This window comes from Patella vulgata, chromosome 2, assembly GCF_932274485.2.
Source record: "Patella vulgata chromosome 2, xgPatVulg1.2, whole genome shotgun sequence".
NCBI lineage: Eukaryota > Metazoa > Mollusca > Gastropoda > Patellidae > Patella > Patella vulgata.
Window position 1 is genome coordinate 22,749,853 of NC_065880.2, and position 20,317 is coordinate 22,770,169.

General features: G+C 36.0%; 2 protein-coding genes across 3 annotated transcripts; both read right to left on the minus strand.

The window, feature by feature from the left end:
* Positions 1-5,291: 5,291 nt before the first annotated feature.
* Positions 5,292-10,185, minus strand: LOC126809870 (uncharacterized). 2 transcript variants are annotated; one of them, XM_050534710.2, is made up of 6 exons: positions 10,078-10,185; positions 9,578-9,619; positions 8,281-8,634; positions 7,455-7,598; positions 6,459-6,531; positions 5,292-6,319 (listed from the first exon to the last, which is right to left on the minus strand). In XM_050534710.2, exons 1-6 carry the CDS (start codon positions 10,127-10,129, stop codon positions 5,923-5,925), a joined length of 1,062 nt encoding a protein of 353 aa, XP_050390667.1. In that variant the 5' UTR covers positions 10,130-10,185; the 3' UTR covers positions 5,292-5,922. The 2 variants fall into 2 exon arrangements, with proteins under 2 accessions (XP_050390667.1, XP_050390668.1); XM_050534711.2 differs by lacking the exon at positions 10,078-10,185 and having other exon boundaries at positions 9,578-9,664.
* Positions 10,186-13,979: 3,794 nt separating this feature from the next.
* LOC126811729 (uncharacterized) lies at positions 13,980-19,955 on the minus strand. The gene is made up of 4 exons (XM_050537584.2): positions 19,608-19,955; positions 16,646-16,984; positions 15,052-15,124; positions 13,980-14,877 (listed from the first exon to the last, which is right to left on the minus strand). The coding sequence occupies exons 1-4, from the start codon at positions 19,948-19,950 to the stop codon at positions 14,388-14,390; spliced, it is 1,245 nt and encodes a 414-aa protein (XP_050393541.1). The 5' UTR covers positions 19,951-19,955; the 3' UTR covers positions 13,980-14,387.
* Positions 19,956-20,317: the final 362 nt, after the last annotated feature.

A 20,317-nucleotide genomic window follows, 5' to 3' on the forward strand; every position in this document is an offset into this window, starting at 1 on the left:
GGAAACACGTAATGTTTGGATTATATTCAGAGTAATTTGCAAATATTCAGAAATTATCACAAGTTATGATAAGTAAATAAAAACATGGGCATTATTTTTTCAAATATTGCAAATGAAATGAAAAGGCTATTGTTGGGGTTGTCCTAAAGTGTCCATTAATAGGGAGACGAACAGCGCCTTATATACTGCAGGGTTTAGAACTCAATTGACTGATTACCTTACTGAAAATATCTCATAAATTCTCGGTCATAATCAATTGTTTGATTCTATAATGATATATCTACGGGTTCTCTTCGTTTTAAATAAAATTGTGTTGATGGTGGTTTGTGTGTACAATCATATACTGAGCGCCATGGAAAACGCATCACTTTTTTTCCCCAAATATTTTATTACTAGGTGGTTTTGTATGTATAATATTATGCAATACTATGAACTATTGTTTCACACAATGCTCCCAAACGCAAAAAATATCGGCCCGTGTGGACAAAAAAAAATTGCACGAGATGCACATGAAAAACCCAATATTCACATGCAGCATTGTGTGTGAGCCCTTTAAAAGCATGTTTTCAACTTAATGTGCAGTACATGAACTGTGAAACGTCAATCTGTCGTAATTTGTTGTTGGAAGTGTAAAGGAATCGAGCTAGAGATGCCGAGACTTACTGAAAATCAACGGAATGAAGCCATGGGAATGTCCAGGACTGGCATGTCTACACGTGCTATTGCCAGACACTTCAATTGTCATCATTCTATTATTGTAAGGTTGGTGGAACGTGTTCGAGTTACTGGATCAACACGTGACCGTCAACGTCCTGGTCCACAACGCGTTACAACCCAGGCTCAAGACCGCTACATCCGGGTCACTCATCTGCGTGACAGATTCCGCCCAGCGACTCGAACAGGTGCAGCAGTCGACGGAAGACAAGGACCAGTAAGTGCCAACACCGTAAGACGTCGTCTAAGAGAAGTAGGACTCCGTGCACGACGACCTTATGTTGGAGCTATCCTCAGGGATCATCACCGTCAGCGGCGTTTGATATGGGCTCAAGGACACCAGACATGGAGAAGAGTAGACTGGCAAAGTGTGCTCTTCAGTGATGAGAGTCGCTTTCATCTTTATCACGCTGATGGCCGTCAACGTGTGTGGAGACGTCTTGGGGAACGTCTTGCAGACTGCTGCGTCTTCGAAACGAATCGATGGGTTGGGGGAAGTGTAATGGTGTGGGGAGGCTTCACATTTCATCACCGGACCGCCCTACACATTTGCAGGGGTCGCGTTAATGCTGTAGCCTACCGTGATGATGGCCCGTGGGGGACACACGCGCTACTGACATCTGTGTCGTATTTTTGGTTTTGACCCCTCTAACTTTGTACCCTTGATTACAGATTAAACATCCATAAGTGTACAAATGTGTTGTTATTGATGTGTTCCCATTTGAATATTTTTCACAATAAGAAGCAAAATAAATAAGATATGTTTACAGGATCATTTTGTTATACGAAAAACTAAGTGATGCGTTTTCCATGGCGCTCAGTATATATTTACATGTATATATTTACTATTATTAAAATAATACCTGATTGAATATTAACACATCTGGTTACATCCATATCATCCCGATCTGTTTCTTTCTTTAATTATATATCTACTGTTTCCCTCGGTTTTAATTCAAATTGTGATCGTAGTGGTGACTGTACAGTCTTCGATCCCTGCGTTGCCCGAGAAAGTTCATCCAGATTTTCCGGCCTGGTTCCACTTTGTCAGTAATGCAGGACGAAGGGCCTGACAAGGACAGCTGTCTAGTCGTTTGTATGGGACGAAAAACCGAGGTCCCGTGTTGGAATTCGATATAAGAATAGGCCATGGTGCTGCTGTCCGGGCAAAATTTCCCACATAGCACACTGGATGGCGTATGCCCGTCTTCAACCCAGTTCAGAGCAGAACAGCAGGCCGTTAAATCCCATTTCATTTCATTTCATTTCATTTCATTTGTCTGTACAGCCAAATGTCCCTGCTGAACTAACAGTTTTCACAGTTATACTTTAATAACACCAGTTGTTTTGGTTTTGATATAAAGGAGTAACGATGACACCGTTAGTCTGTTCTGTAACAGGGTGTATTAATTGTAGTATACAGGAACAGTTGTTGATATTATCTTCAGGTTTTATATTTATATCTAGATATAATCTAGATGAGTCACAGATATATTTGCATACTGTATTATTATTATATAGATACAATCAAGCTGCCATAAACAACTGAGAGAGAGAGAGAGAGAGAGAGAGATGGGGTTGAACGTCCACTCAACACAAACTAGGTCATTTCGGGACTAACATATGGTTTAATTTTATTTCAATAATTCGCTTGCGCGTAGGGGTCTTTAGCAGTGGGAGGAAACCGGAGAATCCGGAGAAAACCCATGAGGTTGGACAGGCGACCCTACTCCTTGTCACGTACAACCGGGGATTCGAAGCCACGCCAGTTGACTCAATGACAGGCCTTATGATACAGCACGCACGTGCTAACCATTCGACCACCCAACCCGCTAAATTGAAAATTGAATATATCCAGTCGTCTAAAGTTTTCGGGGGGGGGGGGGGGTCGAATGGTTAGCACGTGCATGCTGTATCATAAAGTCTGTCACTGAGCGAATTATTGAAGTAACATTAAACCATATGTTAGTTCCGATTCGCAGAATGGTTTGATTATAATTGATTATAAGCCGATTTTGTTGCATGGTCTTAATTCACTTTATAACAAAAATCACACAACTTACCACTGCTGTTTGGACACCTGTTTTCCTGGAAATATACATTATATATTTAATATGCGACATACCACCTTCTCCTGGTAATGTCAAATACGAGTAAAATATCATCAACTTCTTATACCCTGTCTCATACACGATATCCACCTATCCAGTTAATGGTTATAACAATAACCAAGACTGTATACGTCATAAATAAATGTACGAATATTCTTCTAGATGCAAACGCACAATCCTAAACATATAGCATATAGTTTGAATTAAAATAAATAATTATGTAAAGGGAGAAAATAGCCGCTGAATTTTTATTAAATCTGGGCCCTGTTTCTCGAAAACTTAACCAAAAATAAAATCCAAATTTTAGTAGATACTTTCATTTGGACTGGCTAAGCACTAAAATCAATCTAATATTATCCAATCAAATTACTAAAATGTGGTTTTATCTTAGTTAAAATTTCGTGAAACAGGCCCCAGATAATTGGGCGGTAAGATGATAAGGTATCATCTATATTATTTCAATGGAAATTAGTTTATTTACATCTTCAGCTATTTACAGCATACTTTAGGGCAGTGTAATGGAAATTTACTTTTTTGTAATCAAATGATTAAATAATTCCTTAAAACCGTCCACTACTGCATACTCCTAGCACTGTTTCATTTGATTAGACTTAATGCCAACATTGCTGTAATGGAAGCAAATTTCTGTTCCAAATTATGACTGGTTAATAGTCCGATTAACAACCAATAGTTAACTGCGTAACAATTTCATTAGGCTATAAACAGAGCTCCAAATTGGACCAAAAATATGTTTACATAACGTTACGTCATGATTCACGATATTTACGACCAATTAATCTGTGCATAGAAGATCTGCTAGAATAGTGCAGAAAAAATAACTGCGAGAGAAGCGAGACTATGAAAACGGATACAACGTAAACAATACTGTTTGGAGACGAACAGTACTTTCACCGTTTTTAATACCTTAAATCACTGTCCAGGGTTTCAGGAAAGACCCCAGATTAAATGAAGGGTTGTCATGTTGTACTTGGGATTTAATTGATTTGATTGAACGGGAAGAATAGACACACTCCCTCAGCAATGTGTAATCCAGCAATGGCCAGAGAGGGATTTCTCGGACCATTGCTTCAGGAATATGTCACTACTGTGGTTGGAGGCAGGACGAAAGACATCAGTATTGGAACCATTTCTAATGTAGTAGTAGTAGTATATTGGTTAGCATAAATATGTCACATAAAATGCCTATCTGTTACTACTGGAAATGAAGATGATTGTTAACATTTGTAGCAAACTTGTTGACATATTTAGCTGTGAGCACTACACAAACAAGGAGGAAAACAGCTGTAATATGTTTTATATATATATCCAGGTTATTTTTTTTATATATAATAACACGATGCCAAAAGCCGATACGCTGATACTATGGATATAGTTACCATTGACATTTGGTGGTTTTGTAGAATTCTTTTAAGCGGAACTCAGGGGGGGGGGGGGGGGCGGGGGGGGTAGCCGTATGGTTAGCGCGTGCGCGTTGTATCCAAAGGTCTGTCGTTGAGTCAACTGGCGTGGTGTCTATTCCCTGTAATTTCTCTGTAATTTTAAAATCCAGGTAAGACTAGTATATCAAGTAGTCTACATCTGGAACATTTTGGCAACTGGAAAAAAGTTTTGGTTAGCCAGTGAACTCTTCACGTACAGTTATGTACACGCAAGTTCCATACGGGTGTATAGTAAACGGGTTGATTTGCGATTAATAAAAAAAACGTCCTATGGGTACTTTATGAAACGATGTCGTGCTTTGACTGGTGTAGCCGGTGCTTGACCTTAGTATTGATATTTGAACGTGTAAAATGACGGGCTTTTTATCTTCATTGATAAAATAACTATCTGATGCTAACCAAAGACTAGGGAAATATTTTATATGGCAAGTACCCGTTCCTTGCATCACTGGTTTAAATATTCTGATTTGATTGTAGTAATTAATTTATCTTAGTTAAATTTAAGTTGCATTATCCTTACATTACTGTTAGCGACTTTATTTACGCGTTCCTGCATTTGTTTTCAAGATCTATCTGACTTATTCAATAGAACCAAGAATGACTCATTGAATATTCATGTAAGTTAATTGATAAAAGATACCTATACGTCTTCCTTTCAACAGTGTGCTCTTAATTACTTATATCAAGCCAGTTATAGAATATATTGAACATTTCAGTCAAATTACTTCATTCTGAGTGGAGTTATGGCCATTTGAAGAATAGTGTAGTCTCGAGTGTCATTGTTATCATTGTTGCGATAATACACAAAGTCTCGGATTATCCATTTTTTAATTAAATTATTATCTTGCAATCGCTTTTAAATGCGATGAAAACCTCAACCTTCCGATAGTCTAGAGAGTTGATAATGGGCTTGGGATGTGAATTTAATTTTACAAATTTCCACCAGGCAAATATTCAGATAACTCACTCTATAAATATATAACATTTAGTGATCTTAATGCTCAAATAACACATATTTTATTTTATTGCTCACAATTTTTACAGTGTTGTTAAGCAAAAGATGGGATATAGCAAAATTATTTCAAAGTTTTTCAGCTAGTTGGTTTCAAGTATGGCTTTAATATAGGGTCATCTAAAATAAGATTTTCAGGAGTATCGGTATAAAATATCTGGCAAACTATACACAGTATGTATTAAGAACCGAGTTTGTTGGAGGCAAGTTGGAGTCATGGCCGATACAATCTGGCAATCATATTTTGTTGCAGTTCATTTTTAGTGGACTAATGCCCAGAATAAAATAACAATAATTTTCTAAAGGGTGATAATACCCGAAATAATAATTATAAGTTGGGTTACAAGAAGATTTTTGTTAAGTTGTAAAAGTTTATGGGAAACATTTATAGTCACTGTATATTGTTGCTGATTGGTTTAAAGTAAGATGTTCTTAATATTCATGGTCTATTGTTGCTGATTGTTTTAAATTAAAATGTTCAAAATCTGGAAGATTTAGAAGTTCTTCATATAAAGTCAGATTGTCATTGGTTTAATCCTTGGACTTCGGTTGAAATGACGAACAAGGCTCTGTTTCCCTAGTTTACAGATGCGCCTTGATCTAAAGACGTCCATAATCTGAATGCTTATGTGTTGGTAAGATTTTCATAATGTTGATGGTTTAGTATTTGTTCACCTGAATCAGGATTTAGATCGGTTTGGTTAATGTGTCTAGATTGGTTTTCATAAGTTGGTGTAGCAGAAAGATTGTTGTCTGTTGGCTGATTTGAGATGCGATTATTGTTAATTTGACTTATAGATGTTGGCTGATTTGAAGCAAGACTTTCACGGTTTTCCTCGGTAGAGAATACTTGATTAGTCGAACGATTTTCACAAACTTCAACGGTAGTTACCGCGGGTTCGTTTGAAGAAAGATTAGTTTGAAGACCTTGATACGTCACGTCCGCTGGATTGATATTATTTTGTAGATCTAAAGAAGAATATGTTGTATCTTCTTCTGGTATTTTAGCTCTATAACACCTCCTACAAGAGAAAAATATTTATTAAATAATACGATATTAAATGTGACTTAAATACAGCATTATTTGTATCCATCTCTAAAAGTAGTAATCGCGAAGAAGAATTGATACATTAATATTAGTATTTGTATTAATAATCTTACCAAACTAATATAGCGAGTACAACGCCACCAATGACCAATATAACACCTAACACTCCACCAATAATAGCGCCAACTATAAAATATTATAAAAATTTGAAACATACTTATCTATAAGTACAATTACCTCATCTATTTACAAAGAATGTGCGATTTTGTGTCAGCATTGCATAGGTAAGAATGCAACTGGTTATTTGTAATGAAATTAAATATGAATTCATTTGACACATGTATGTCCATTATGGTTTTGATGACAAGGAGTTCACAATGTATAATCATAAATCCAGAAATATAAATAATTTTCCAAAATGGAATAAAGAACCAACAAACCCCCAAATTACTAGTCGAACTATCAGAGCACGAAGAGATTGTCGGTTACAGGGGCAATATATCCACATTTAGTCATCAAGTGAACAGAATTTCAAGTGAACCGAATTTCAACAGATTTTGATACCATGAGAGAGTGAGAGAGGGAAGAGAGAGAGAGAGAGAGAGAGAGAGAGAGAGAGGGAGAGTGGGAGGTGTCTTGGGTAGACACCTTACAATGCTGTTAATATCCTAAAACGTTCCAGATAAGGTATGTCTTTTAGCGGGAAGGTACTTGATTGATAATGAAAAAACGTTTAAGCCAAAAACAGAATTGATCTCATCTCAATGGACCTGTTTTTGTGGTCAAAAGAATATTTGGCCATTTAGCGACTATCGTGCGGTACCCGGTTTACTTCGGTAGGTTCTGCTTTAATGACACAAAAATGGGTCGTTAGATTTTTGCACACGTCATATACAATGCAGTACTCAAAAGTCTAAAGTAGACCAAAAAATAATGAATGATAAATCAGTTCCAAATCAGTTCCAACTGCAGTAACAAAATGGATTTCATTAGAAAACAGAGGACCTAGCTAGCAGACAATGACACAGATAAAACAAACAATACATTTCATAAACAAGATTCCATAGCTATAAATATTGTGTTGTACTAGAGCATGTCCAATTGCTTACCCTGTTTTTCTTGTGTATTGCTGTCTGTCTTGGGTCCATGTGAGGGTGTTTTATATACATCAGTGATAGTAGAGGTCGTGGTTACTGTCGGTGGTGACTGATTGTTGGGTAATGAACAGGATACAGTAAAAAAACTATCAGCACCTGAAAATCGACAATTTGGTCAAGCAACTTTCAATTACATTATGTATTACATCTATATTGAAAAGAATTATACAGAATGGAATGTTAGTGTTTAGATATTTGGTATATTTTATTATGATTTATGGGATTTACTCAATTGGGATCATGTGTTTTTTTCGCATTTTCTTAATGTGACGTTCAAAATTCCGCGGCACACTTAGGAAGATCTCGCAGCACATCTGTGTGCCGTGGCTGAGAATCACTGCTCAAAATTATCGATGCAACCTAGGCATTAATGAAGAGTGAACAAGGTGAACAATATCATGATATTTTACATTGTACTATGGTAATGATGTATAATCAATAATAATACAAGAATAATTTATGTATAAAACGTACGATTTGATTGACTGTTGTATAAGGTTTGTTATTGTGTTAAATTGATTAAAACATACAAACCAAAGTCTTCCTAATTTGAAATATAGCTAGTTCAGCACTTATATAGAGAAACATGTCATGAAAATAAAACCCCACCCAGATATGTATATTCTTGTCCTGGGCTTCAAATCACTTTGCACATTTAAATCAACTATAGTTATTATAACAGTGGTTGTAGATGTATAAGCAGGGACATTGATATTCCAATCAATTTAAATATATATCTTTACCTATTTACCATTATCAACAGAAATAGTTTTAATACCTGATTGAATATTAATACATCTGGTAATAACTTGATCACTATGGTTGTATTTTTTCTTTAATAACATATCCACTGTTTCTCTTGGTTTTAATTCAAAATATGTTACTGGTTGTTCCTGTGTACAACCATATGTTCCTCTTAGTCTTCCATTTGCCACAGTTAAACTATAATCACACCAGTAGTTGTCTGGATAGAAAGGAGTAAAGGCAACAGGGTAAGTCTGTTCTGTATCAGGTTGTATGAATTGTAGTATACAGGTACAGTTGTTGATATTTTCTTCAAGTTTTATATTTATATCTAACAATACTCTAGATACCGTTTTTACTTCATTGCTACACATGTTGATCACAGGAACTGAAATAAAAATAGGAAAATATTAAACTGATTTGTATATATTGCTTTACACTCGTGCCAAAGTGTGTTAATTTTCCTTAGTATAAAAACATTGTTAGGAGACAAACTAACATGTAAAACCCAATTATAGTTGTATCTCTTTTAATTTGGTTATTAAAGAACAACATAGAACCCAGTGGTCACTGGTATTTTCTCTAACGGATACATTCAAGAATACCGTGACATTTTAAGAAAGTAATATCGGCTCAACTAATTGAATTTTTATCATAAACACGTCTAATGTACACTATTTAAGGACAAACATTTTAAAACTGACAAACATTTTAAAACGTGTCAAAGATGAACGTTTGTCTGCTTCTTTTTTTTCCATAGTATTCGTATATTTGGATATTGCCCCAAACGGTTGGATCATAGCGGACTTCACAGTCCTATTTTATTTGGGGGGGGGGGGGGGGTATGGCCGAATGGTTAGCACGTGCGCGCTGTATCATATGGTCTGCCATTGATTCAATTGGCGTTGTTTCGAATCCCCAGTTGTACGTGACAAGGAGTAGGGTCGCCTGTCCAACCTCGTGGGTTTTCTCCGGGTCCCCCGGCTTCCTCCCACGCGCAAGAGAATTATTGAAATTAAATAGAACCATGTGTTAGTCCCGAAATGACCTAGTTTGTGTCGAGTGGACGTTAAACCCATCTCTCTCTCTCTCTCTCTCTCGCTCTCTCTCTCTCTCTCTCTCAAACACACACCCTCTCTCTCTCCCTATTTTATTTGAAATAATATCGCTTGATCGCGGAACTGTTGTTGATATGGATTCTGGTGTATTGATCAATAATATATATTTGTCGATATTACTATTATTCTGAAGAGAAAACACCTTTGCATGGAAGTATGTTTCCAGAAAAGTGTGTGTATTTGTGAAGATGAATATTGTAATGTCATATTTACCTCCGTTACTTGGACACCTCTTTCCTAAGGCTAACACTAAAACTAGTAACATAATACATTGTTAAATATATTATATTATGATACAACAGATGAAATCATACTGAACAAATGAGGGTAGTAGGACATGTCCTATATTTTCACCCTCACTGTTAATTTATCAAGTATAGTGTAATCGTCATTGAGACAGAGAAAAGATTGTCTCTAAATAAGTCAACATATAAGGTAGTGAGAATGTATATGTGAGTTACCTTGAGATGTTACTGATATAAACAATAACAATAACACAGTTTGGTAAAAATATAAAGGTTTTCTTGCTTAGAGATGAAATAAAATATGTTATTCACGACAAAACGACAAATGTTCTATTTATTTTATGATTTTACAATCATTTTAGGTAAAAACAACATGGACTACTGCTAGCCAGTGGAATAACACTTTTATTTCACTGATAAAACGCGGTATTCCACTACTGATCATAAAATAAATGTAGTTTCTCTTACCTGATATTGATGTAAACAATAAGAACAAATTCGGGTAAGCAGTCGTATGCATACCTGCTTTCTATCATTTAAACCAGGAAGGAAAATACCTCTAGCTACCATTGTCACCTACCCATTTCTATAACAGGAGTTCGCATAGTTTTCAATAAAAATATTGTAAGTGACAAAGCTCTGACTGGGGACAATAGTTACAATATTTTGTGTCCAGGGGCAGATTAAGTATCGGCCGCCGGAGGGTCCGTCCTTAGAAAAGTTTGAACATTACTTTGCCGTAGATGAGATTTAGAGCACTTTCCTTTGGAACCGAAGATTTCGTTGCCCAAATCTAGCGAAATCTCAGGCAATTGGATAAGACGGGCATACGTCATGCAGTTTACTATGACGGGCCATTTTGCCCGGACAGCGGCGTTTCCGCCTTCTCTACTTTGAAACACGGGTGTTGGTTTTGAAAGTTCCTCGACATTTCCTGGAGGTTTCCACATTTGTCATGGTGCAGGAAGGGGGGTGGGGTCTAGCGCGTCTAGTCTTTCGAAAGGGTAAGATAAACCAAGGCGTGCACGTAAAAGAAACCCTGACTATTGGAATTGGCCGCAGCGCCGCTGTCCGGGCAAAGTTTCACACAATACAGCAAACGTCATTAACCTGGTTGGTGGAGAATAGTAAGAAATTAACCGCCATGTTACGGACGTATTGTATACGGTAAGTATCTGCCATTTTCGTGTGGCAAAGCAGAGGTACACATTTTAAAACGAATATGGGAAGCTTCTTCAAACCATACATTTATTTGGCACGGCTTTCCTGAACTCATTACTAATACGTACGTACTTTCAATACCGATGGAGTATTCTATTTGGAAAGTGGTTCTACAATGGTTAATCACCCACTGATATCAGCATCCACTCATCATAGCCAACTCAAACGAATATCCAGACACCGAATTCAGCGCATGGCGCGTTTTAAAAGAAACTTGGTCTATGTGCACTAATATATGATGGGTGACGTGTGGCTCTTGACCTTACTACTAGACACAGACACAGGGGACCTTGCCATGAAGTCAATGGTCCCCTTTTCTTGGACCTCTCGGCAATTTTGTTGTACTGGTGGGGGGGGGGGCTTACTAGTAAATGTTAAACCCTTGACATATCTTGGTCTGTAATATATTTTTTGAACATTCCGATGACTTTAATCTTCATAACCACAAAGACACCCAATATCACAATCATATACAAATACTGAAACGGGTTGGCCATTTCGATTTTGCGATTTTGGTTGGGCTGGTCAAAGGAATGTGTAGACAGAGACGACATTTTTTCAATCATAAACTGGACTCAGACTAGCAATTATTTGCCCATTGACGTCAATGTTAAATGGCTGTAACATCACAGACTGTAGCTTTTTACTCAACGTTCCGTTGGTTCCAATCTTTATAGGCACAATGGGGACAACATTTGGCAATCTCCTCATCATAATTTTATAGGGGGTTGACCATTTAGATTTTTTGCTACGCGGATTTGAAGTTGAATGGGGTGAAAATCTCACTTCCGACACAATGATTGCTCTGCAGAAGGACACTTTACACCACCTATCCCTCCGCTGTAATATCATCAGTATGACCCAAAACTGCTATGAAATTGCAAATTTGATCCCTTTTCTCCAATTCTAGACCAAAAGTCAACCCAAAAATGCAGGAAGAGGGGAGAAAAAAATTAAGGGAAAAATTGTCTATTTATAACTCGCACTACATTCCTAGTCTTAGTCCAACTACGTTTTCCAGAGTTGTGTCCCCTACTATACGATCCGTTATAAGATTAAATTCACTACTTGCTATTGAAGGTCCACGTTCAATCCCGGTGATGACGGAGAGAATGTCTTAGGATTTTCAGGTCACACGTCATATACCACTGGCAAGAGGAAACCATGCTGGAAAATCTCTAGGAACTTTCCCTACCGGAATCGAACCCAGCTCCAGTAGCGTTCGATATTCTTAACACTGTATACTTATATTTGACGGTGGGGAGGGGTGGGGGGAATTCACCTTATACTATTTATCTGGTGAAGAAGCAATATATATTTTTTAAAACTAATAATATAGTTTTATTTTCAGATGAACGTCATATACAATTTACATAAATTTCAGCACATTAATAATAATAATAATAATAATAATAATAAAAGCAAAATATTTTTATATTTGTAGCATCAGCATGATTTCTAATAATTTTTAATGTTATAAACAAGAACATGTACATCAATAGTCAATGTCGGTTTATATTTGAAAAAGTAAGTAAGTCATTATACGACAGAAATATTAATTATCTGATGAAGACAAGTAAATCTCTCTGTTATTTTAAAATCCAAATAAGACCGATATCCCAATTAGCGTATGTCTGGAAACTTTTGGCTATTGGGAAAAGTAAACATTCCCTGTTTAGGTTGGACCATGGACCCGTTCACTTAAAGTTCAATAGGGCTGAATAGTAAACTGGTCGAGCTACGTGTGAACACGTCCTATGTGTACTTTATGAAACCAAATGTCGTGTTTGACTGGTGTGCCCGGTTTGGATGGGTATTTGGTGTTGGAATTTTAGCGGGTAAAATGGTGGGCCACTAACATAATCGTTCACGGACAACAATTGGGCCTGATGAAAATGCTCTAGCAGGGAATTACATTACAATGAAGCAACGGAATAAACCAAAATATGTATGATACGTAAATGGTGAAAATAGATATCTTGTCACTCGGGTCCCGTACTAAAGTATTCGACGAATCTTACATCTGGATGACAGATACTGCCAGAACGAATGCATACGTCCCAATTTCACTAAAAAAATTATGAATGATAACTATGAAAAGTTTAACGTTGCAGCTATTGTTCTCCACACCGATATTATACTTGACGACTTTATTTCTCCATAAAAATAGGTACTCGACTTCAGTCAAAGACGCATCTACAAAGGAAATCCTGATTTATCGGATTAAATATTTGGAAGTCATGTTGGCAATTGATAGTCTTCGTTAAATATTCTATTCACGACTTTCTTTTCGCGCGCCTATATTTGTTTTCGAGATCTGTCGAACGTATTAAAGCGGATCAGGAACAACTCTTTCATTATCAATAAGTCAATTGGTAGAAGATAACTTGTAATTTTTCCTTTCAGACTTAGAATAGAAGTTATATGAAGGCAGTTATAGATGTTTAGAATTTTAATAAAAGAAATATTCATCTATCTGATTAAGGGCGTATGTTACACATGCGATTATTTAAATCAATTTGATGACCGATAATACATTATTTATTCAGACACAGTTGTGGATGTTTCATAAATAAAAGTGAAAAAGAAGCCCCATTAAGTTCTGAAAATGGACCACAAAACTTTAAGGGTAGAAAAGGGTAGGTTAATTTTCATTTTACTGCAACCTAAGAAATATTACATTATTAAATCCTATAAAACATATATTGTTACAATTGAATGCAAATAAAATATAAGTAACCAAAACTAACATCTTAAACATGCAGTGCCGATATGTGTAACCGATATTCATGACCATTGAACACACTGGTAATTGAGTGCTTTGGATGATCTATACCACATTCTGGGATTATTAATTGGGCCACAATATAATAATTTTAGCACGACACGGGTCGCATATAGATGAGTGATAGCAAAATTAGTTCAAAGTTGGTTTGAAGTATCGTTTTCACAATCTGAATGATCTAGTATTGGTTTATCGACAATACAATTTTCATAGATATGTCTGACAAGGTTTGTTCGAAGAGAAACAAAATTGAAAGTTGCTAGGGTTGAGCAGAGGATTTCATTTGTGTTTCCAGTGATTGCTCATCAACTTATAATTATACCCCCCCCCCCGCCCTCTCTATATGAGATATTAACCATTGTTTTATTTCCGAACAAATACACTCTGCCCCGCACTAAATGGAACGAAATATTATCTCGGGGTTACCACCCTTTAGCAATTAGAAGTAGTCCACTGGAAATGCACTGCAGCAATATAAGATTGCAAGATTGTATCATTATCAAATAATGTCAGTCATATTATTGTCTGGCAAACTATATACAGTATTATGAACAGGGTCTCATGGGGCCATGAGTTACAACAAGCTTATTGTTGTCAAAGCTTATGGGGGACATTTAAATTCATGATCTATGCTGCTGATTGTTTCAAATTAAGATATTAGCAATCGGTTTATATTCACGGTCTGTTGCTGTTAATTGTTTTACAGTAAGGTGTTGATAATCTGGATGTTTATTAGTTCATCATCTGAAGTACTATTAATATTTTCATTGGTTTAATCCGCAAACCTCGGTTGAGATGACGAACAACTTTCTGCTGAGTGAAGACTCCCATAAACATGATCTGTGGAGGCTTGTTGATTTGAAGTAAGACGTTCATAATCTGAATGGTTATGTGTTGGTTCGTTTGAAGTAAGATTTTCATAATGTTGATGGTTTAGTATTTGTTCACCTGGATCAGGGTTTATATTTGTTGGGCCAATGGGTCTAGATTGATTTTCATAAGTTGGTGGAGAAGAAAGACTGTGATTTGTTTCTGTTTCATCTGTGAATGTTGGCTGATTTGAAGCAAGATCTTCATCAGTAGAGAATGCTTTGTTAGTCGAACGATTTTCACAAACTTCAGCGGTAGATGCCGCGGGTTGGTTAGAAGAAAGATTAGTTTGAAGACTTTGATACGTCATGTCCGCAGGATTGATATTATTTTGTAGATCTAAAGAAGAGTAATTTGTGTCCTCGTCTGGTATTTTAGCTCTATAACATCTCCTACGAGAAAAAAATATTTATTAAATACACTACGATATTTAAATGTGTCTAAACGACAATGTTCATTAAATGGTAACTAATCAATTGATGCAGATATCTATTTTATAACAACGAAAAATTCGAAAAGCAATACGAAGAATGAATAATTATATTTTATTAATAATCTTAATATACCAAACTAATATAGCGAGTAAAACACCGCCAATAACCAATATAACACCTAATACTCCACCAATAATAGCTCCAACTGTAAAATATTATAGAAAATGGGAAAATACACTATACGTAATAAAATGTAACTATCTATTTACAAACAAGTAGTCCAACAAATGCGGCATTGGCGATTTTCTTGCAGCGAAACAGTGGTTAGCATGCAACTGGTCATTTGTAATAAAATCATATAAGAGTTTAATCTAGCTGGGCAACCCGCACACTTGTATACTTTGATTTATGTCAAATCAAATCTTAAATTCGTCAACGTTAGAGCACGGGAATGGGGTTAATAACAGGGGTAATAAGTTCACGTTTAGTCAACGTCCTCAAGCGAACCGAATTGCAACAAATCTTGATGGCTTTGAATTTTGATTAGTCTGATCCACATATTTTTGTCACGTTTAATGAGATGGAGCTTAACTTTGGCCATTTCGTGACAATTATGCTTGGAAAATGGCAATAATAATGTACAATACTGGACTCAAATGTCTAGAGTGAATTGAATGGACATAAAAAAAATCAATTCCAACTATTACTGATTGGATTCGGTATGAAAAGAATGAAACAAAATAGATGCGTAACTTACGATTTTTCACCCTAGGAACCGAGCTAAATCGGGTTCGTACCCTGTAGACTCTAAACCTCGGGTTGAAACGAATGCCCCAATTAGCTGAGAGGAGTGACGGATGCCGTACATGGGATAGACAGGGCCCGTGAGGGGTCGGAGGTATGCCGAGTAATGTTTTGGTTTTTTTTAAATTGTGGCGTTTTTAGGATTAGAAACGGATTATGTCAGTCTACATGTTTGGAAAAATAGGTGAGTTAAAAACTATAAGCTACCTGCCCGGACCTTCGCGCCCAGGTCTGTCCTCGTTCCGCTTGAGGCCCCCGTCACCGTAAGGGTACCCGGGCCCCCTACCGTTTGAATCCAGTCCAACATGATTTTGGGTATTGATTAAAATAAACGAAAAGTTTATGTGATATTTTGCGTCTGATGGTCACGGGTTTTGTTTTTCCATTTTGCTTGCTTAAAATTTCCTGTCAATCGCTTGTACATCTGCATGATTATTATTATATCACTAAAATTAAAACGTAGAACATGTATCTGGTATGTCATATGTTGTGTTAAATCTCAGTTTCTGTGTTTAAACAAAGTGACCACCAGTTACCCCAGATATACGCCAAAAATAACGCTAGAGACCATGTACCACGTATCTTTCAAAAAAAAAAAAAATGTTCAAGCCCGGGTGGACAGAACCACACCCCTCTTTTCGCCGAGTTGCTTGTCCCAGGGCCCGGAAGGCCCTGTGGCGGGCCCTGGGAACAGGGTGAAACGTAATCTTTCTAGACTACATAATACCACGGTTTTTTGATGAGTACACATAGACAAAGACAAAGAAAATTATGGTATATTTATATACTTATTGTCCGAAAAGATGCACAACCTGAAAATAAATATTCTAAACGTAACATCTATACCTGTGCAAGATTGTCCCTTGTGATAAGATACCATCATTATAAATGTTTTGATGTATATGTATGTATATTGGCTTACCTTGTGTTTCTTGTGCATTGCTGCCTGTCTGGGTTCCACCTATAGGAGAGGGCGTTTTATTACCCTGAACTATAGTTGAGATGGAAGTAATCGATGATGTCAACATTGGTGCATTGGTATCTCTAGTGGTTACTGGTGAGACATAGGGTGTCTGGGTTCCACCTATAGGAGAGGGCGTTTTATTACCCTGAACTATAGTTGAGATGGAAGTAATCGATGATGTCAACATTGGTGCATTGGTATCTCTAGTGGTTACTGGTGAGACATAGGGTGTGGTTACTGTCGGTGGTGACTGATTGTTGGGTAATGAACAGGATATAGTAAAATAATTACCAGCAGCTGAAAATTAACAATTTTTTCAGAGCTCCTGTCTATTACATTATATATTGAATATAGATTCGAAATACAATGTTAGTGTTCGGATAGTTTGTATATTGTAAATGTAAGATTTCTGGAATCACCATATTCATGATATTATTATTAATTTAGACATAACAAACATTACAAAATATCCAATCACAAAACCCGCGGGCAATTCTACCACATGAAATCGTCTGACTCGTATTGCCAGCATAACGATTTTGTGTACAGATGAATATATGAAATGAAATGATACGGGATTTAACGTCCTACTGTTCTGCTCCGAACTAGGCTAATGAAGACGGGCATACGCCATGAAGTGTGTTATGAGGGAAATTGTGCCCGGACAGAGGCACTACGGCCTATTCTTATATCAAATTCCAACTGCCAAGGGATCTTTAACGTGCACGCCAATGTGCACACGGGCCTCGGTTTTTCGTATCATCCGAACGACTAGACAGCTGTCTTTGTCAGGCCCTCCGTCCTGCATCACTGCACTGTTAAAAATAAATGTAAAATTACAGTGAAAAATATGTAATTTATTTAACATAACGCGGTTAAAATACCACTGCATGTTTTTATACTTTAAATTTACTGTATTAGTGTGGTAACATGGGATAACCGTAAAAAATTGGTAAATTAACAATAAAATTATAGTTTTACAAGTTAGAACTGTATTTTTATTACATGTAATCTGTAATAACACCACTGCATGTTTTTATACTATAATTTTACTGTATTAGTGAGGTAACATGGGATTACTGTAAGAGAAAATGGTAATTTAACAATACAAGTGTAGTTTTACAAGTTAGAACTGTATTTTTATTACGTGTATCTGTATTGATACAGCTATGTTGGTTAAAAGTACATGTATGTTGTATTTTAACTGTTTATGGAGTAATTCTACTATTCAAACTTGTTTAAATACGGGATATATATGTGTACAATTTACAGGAAACGTATAATTGTACATCTCTTTAGAACTTTAACATTGATAGACCTTTGAAGGCTTTATTACTTTTCGTCTATAGTCCACTTATGAGGGGGTCACAAGGGCTAAGTGGGTAAGACGTTGGCTCGCTAGCCTGGAGGTTGGGTATTCGATCCCTGCATTCCCTCTTTGGCCACATGTAATATTACATCAAACGTAATATAGAAATACAACCATATGTCAGTTTACATTATGTGAGCTGTATATTAAAAGAAATGTCATTTGAAATAGTATTTTTACAACAAATTGTAAATTTACTGTCAAATGGTGTTCAAATCAGTTATTTCCCTTCGACCACATATCGAATTTTGTGCGAAATATTTACTGTTATGTCAGTAAGATTAGCCTATTTTAGAGAAATAGGTTATTTAAAATCTGAATGCACCTAACTGGCGTATGAACACAGTGATATGCCATACATAGGGTTGTGTGGAACATTTTGTTTCGTGTCATGTCTCCCACACTTCCCATTGTAAGAAGCAGAACAGTAGGACGTTAAACGTCATTTTATTTAATTCTTTCCATTATCGAATGATGTTTTGCATGCTCGGCTGAAAGGTCCGCAAAACCTTTAAGTGTTTGCCAGGATCGAACCTAGGGCTACTTAGCCGAGTGGGGAAAAACACATTTCCTATAAAAATGTCACCTTTTCAAAGTATATTTCAAGTAAATATACACTTTAAATTGTATTTTAACCGTAAAATGACTGGCAGAAAGTTGCCAGTAAAATCGCTGTATTTTAACACTGGCTTGTAAATGTACCCCTAAGCGGTAGATTTATATTTACAAACACCACGTAAATTTATAATGAGTGTAAAATAACTCTGAGGTAAATTTACTACCACAGTGTAAATTTACAGTGGGTGTAAGATAACTTTGAGGTAAATTTACAACCACAGTGTAAATTTACAAGCACTATGTAAATTTACATCGAAGTTATTTTACACTCACTGTAAATTTACATGGTGTTTGTAAATCTAAATCTACCGCTTAGGTGTAAATTTACAAGTCAATGTTAAAATACAATCATTTTACTGGCAGAAATTTGCCAGTAAATTTACGGTAAAAATACACAAAAATTATTTACAGTGTGACAAGGGGGAACCACGCCGTAAAATCTTCATGAACTTTCTTTTCCAATGCAGGGACCGAACACCCGACCTCCAGGCTAGCTACCGTGATCCCCAAAAAATGAATAGAAATTAGTATAATTTAATGTACAATCATCTTACGAATTCCTCAGACAATTGCCCACATATATAATATACACATTTCACATCCTTAATATTTTATACTCAGTGCAATATTTAACAATATTATGACGTCTTACATCAATGATGTATAATCAACATAATACGATATGATTGAATGTTGTATAACGTTTGTTATTGTATTAAACTGATTTAAAAATACAAACTAAAGTTACAACTAATTTGATAGATATAGCAAGTTAAGCATAATTATAGAGAACAATATATGAAAATTAAACCCCACCTCTACATCTGAGCTTTAAATAACTTTTCCCGTATAAGTAAACTAGTTATTGCAATAGTTATAAATATGATGTAAATATTTCTTTACATGTATATATTTACTAATATAAAAAAGTACCTGTTTCAATATTAACACATCTGGTAACATTTCGATCACCCTGACCTAGTTCTTTATATAATAATATATCTACTGTTTCTGTTAATTGAAATTGTATTAAAGGTATTCGGTGTGTACAATCATATATCTCTGTTAAACTTCCATCTGTCACAGTTAAACTATAATAACACCAGTTGTTTTGGTTTGGATATAAAGGAGTGAAGGTAACAGGGTAAGTCTGTCCTGTATCTGTACCAGGTTTAATTAACTGTAGTATACAGGAACAGTTGTTGATATTATCTGCAGGTTTTATATTTATATCTAAATATAATGTAGATCCCGTCTTTACTTCATTACTACACATGTTGACTAAAGGAACTGAAATAAGAAAAAAGAAAACATTTTATGACTAAACTGATTTGTATTTTATTGGTTTCCATTATGCCAAAGCGTAAAACAGAAAACATGGCAATCTTCCGAGGACTAACCCATGTCACAAGGATATATTTTTAAGTAGCCTTGTTTGTCACGTGACTTGATTACGAGAGAATCCATATTTAGTTTGTATTTGTTGTTAGTCGCTGTCCATTTGGAAGACTAGGCAAATTCTTGAATTATCCCCTACCAACTTCTTTTCTCGCCTTTTAAGGTCTATTCTACAATTATAGTAGCATAGTGTCTCATACGCATTTAGTGATCATGTTGGATGTGTTAATAATGTCTTTAAAAAA

Coding starts and splice junctions, on each gene's coding strand:
- LOC126811729 (XM_050537584.2), bottom strand. CDS start 19,950: ATGTGTAGTAATGAAGTAAAGACGGGATCTACATTATATTTAGATATA. Junction 15,125..16,645: donor CAATGCACAAGAAACACAAG/GTAAGCCAATAT, acceptor AATATTTTACAG/TTGGAGCTATTATTGGTGGA. Junction 14,878..15,051: donor TTACTCGCTATATTAGTTTG/GTATATTAAGAT, acceptor TTTTTCTCGTAG/GAGATGTTATAGAGCTAAAA.
- LOC126809870 (XM_050534710.2), bottom strand. CDS start 10,129: ATGCATACGACTGCTTACCCGAATTTGTTCTTATTGTTTACATCAATA. Junction 8,635..9,577: donor GAGGTGTCCAAGTAACGGAG/GTAAATATGACA, acceptor TTTTTATTTCAG/TTCCTGTGATCAACATGTGT. Junction 6,532..7,454: donor CAATACACAAGAAAAACAGG/GTAAGCAATTGG, acceptor AATATTTTATAG/TTGGCGCTATTATTGGTGGA.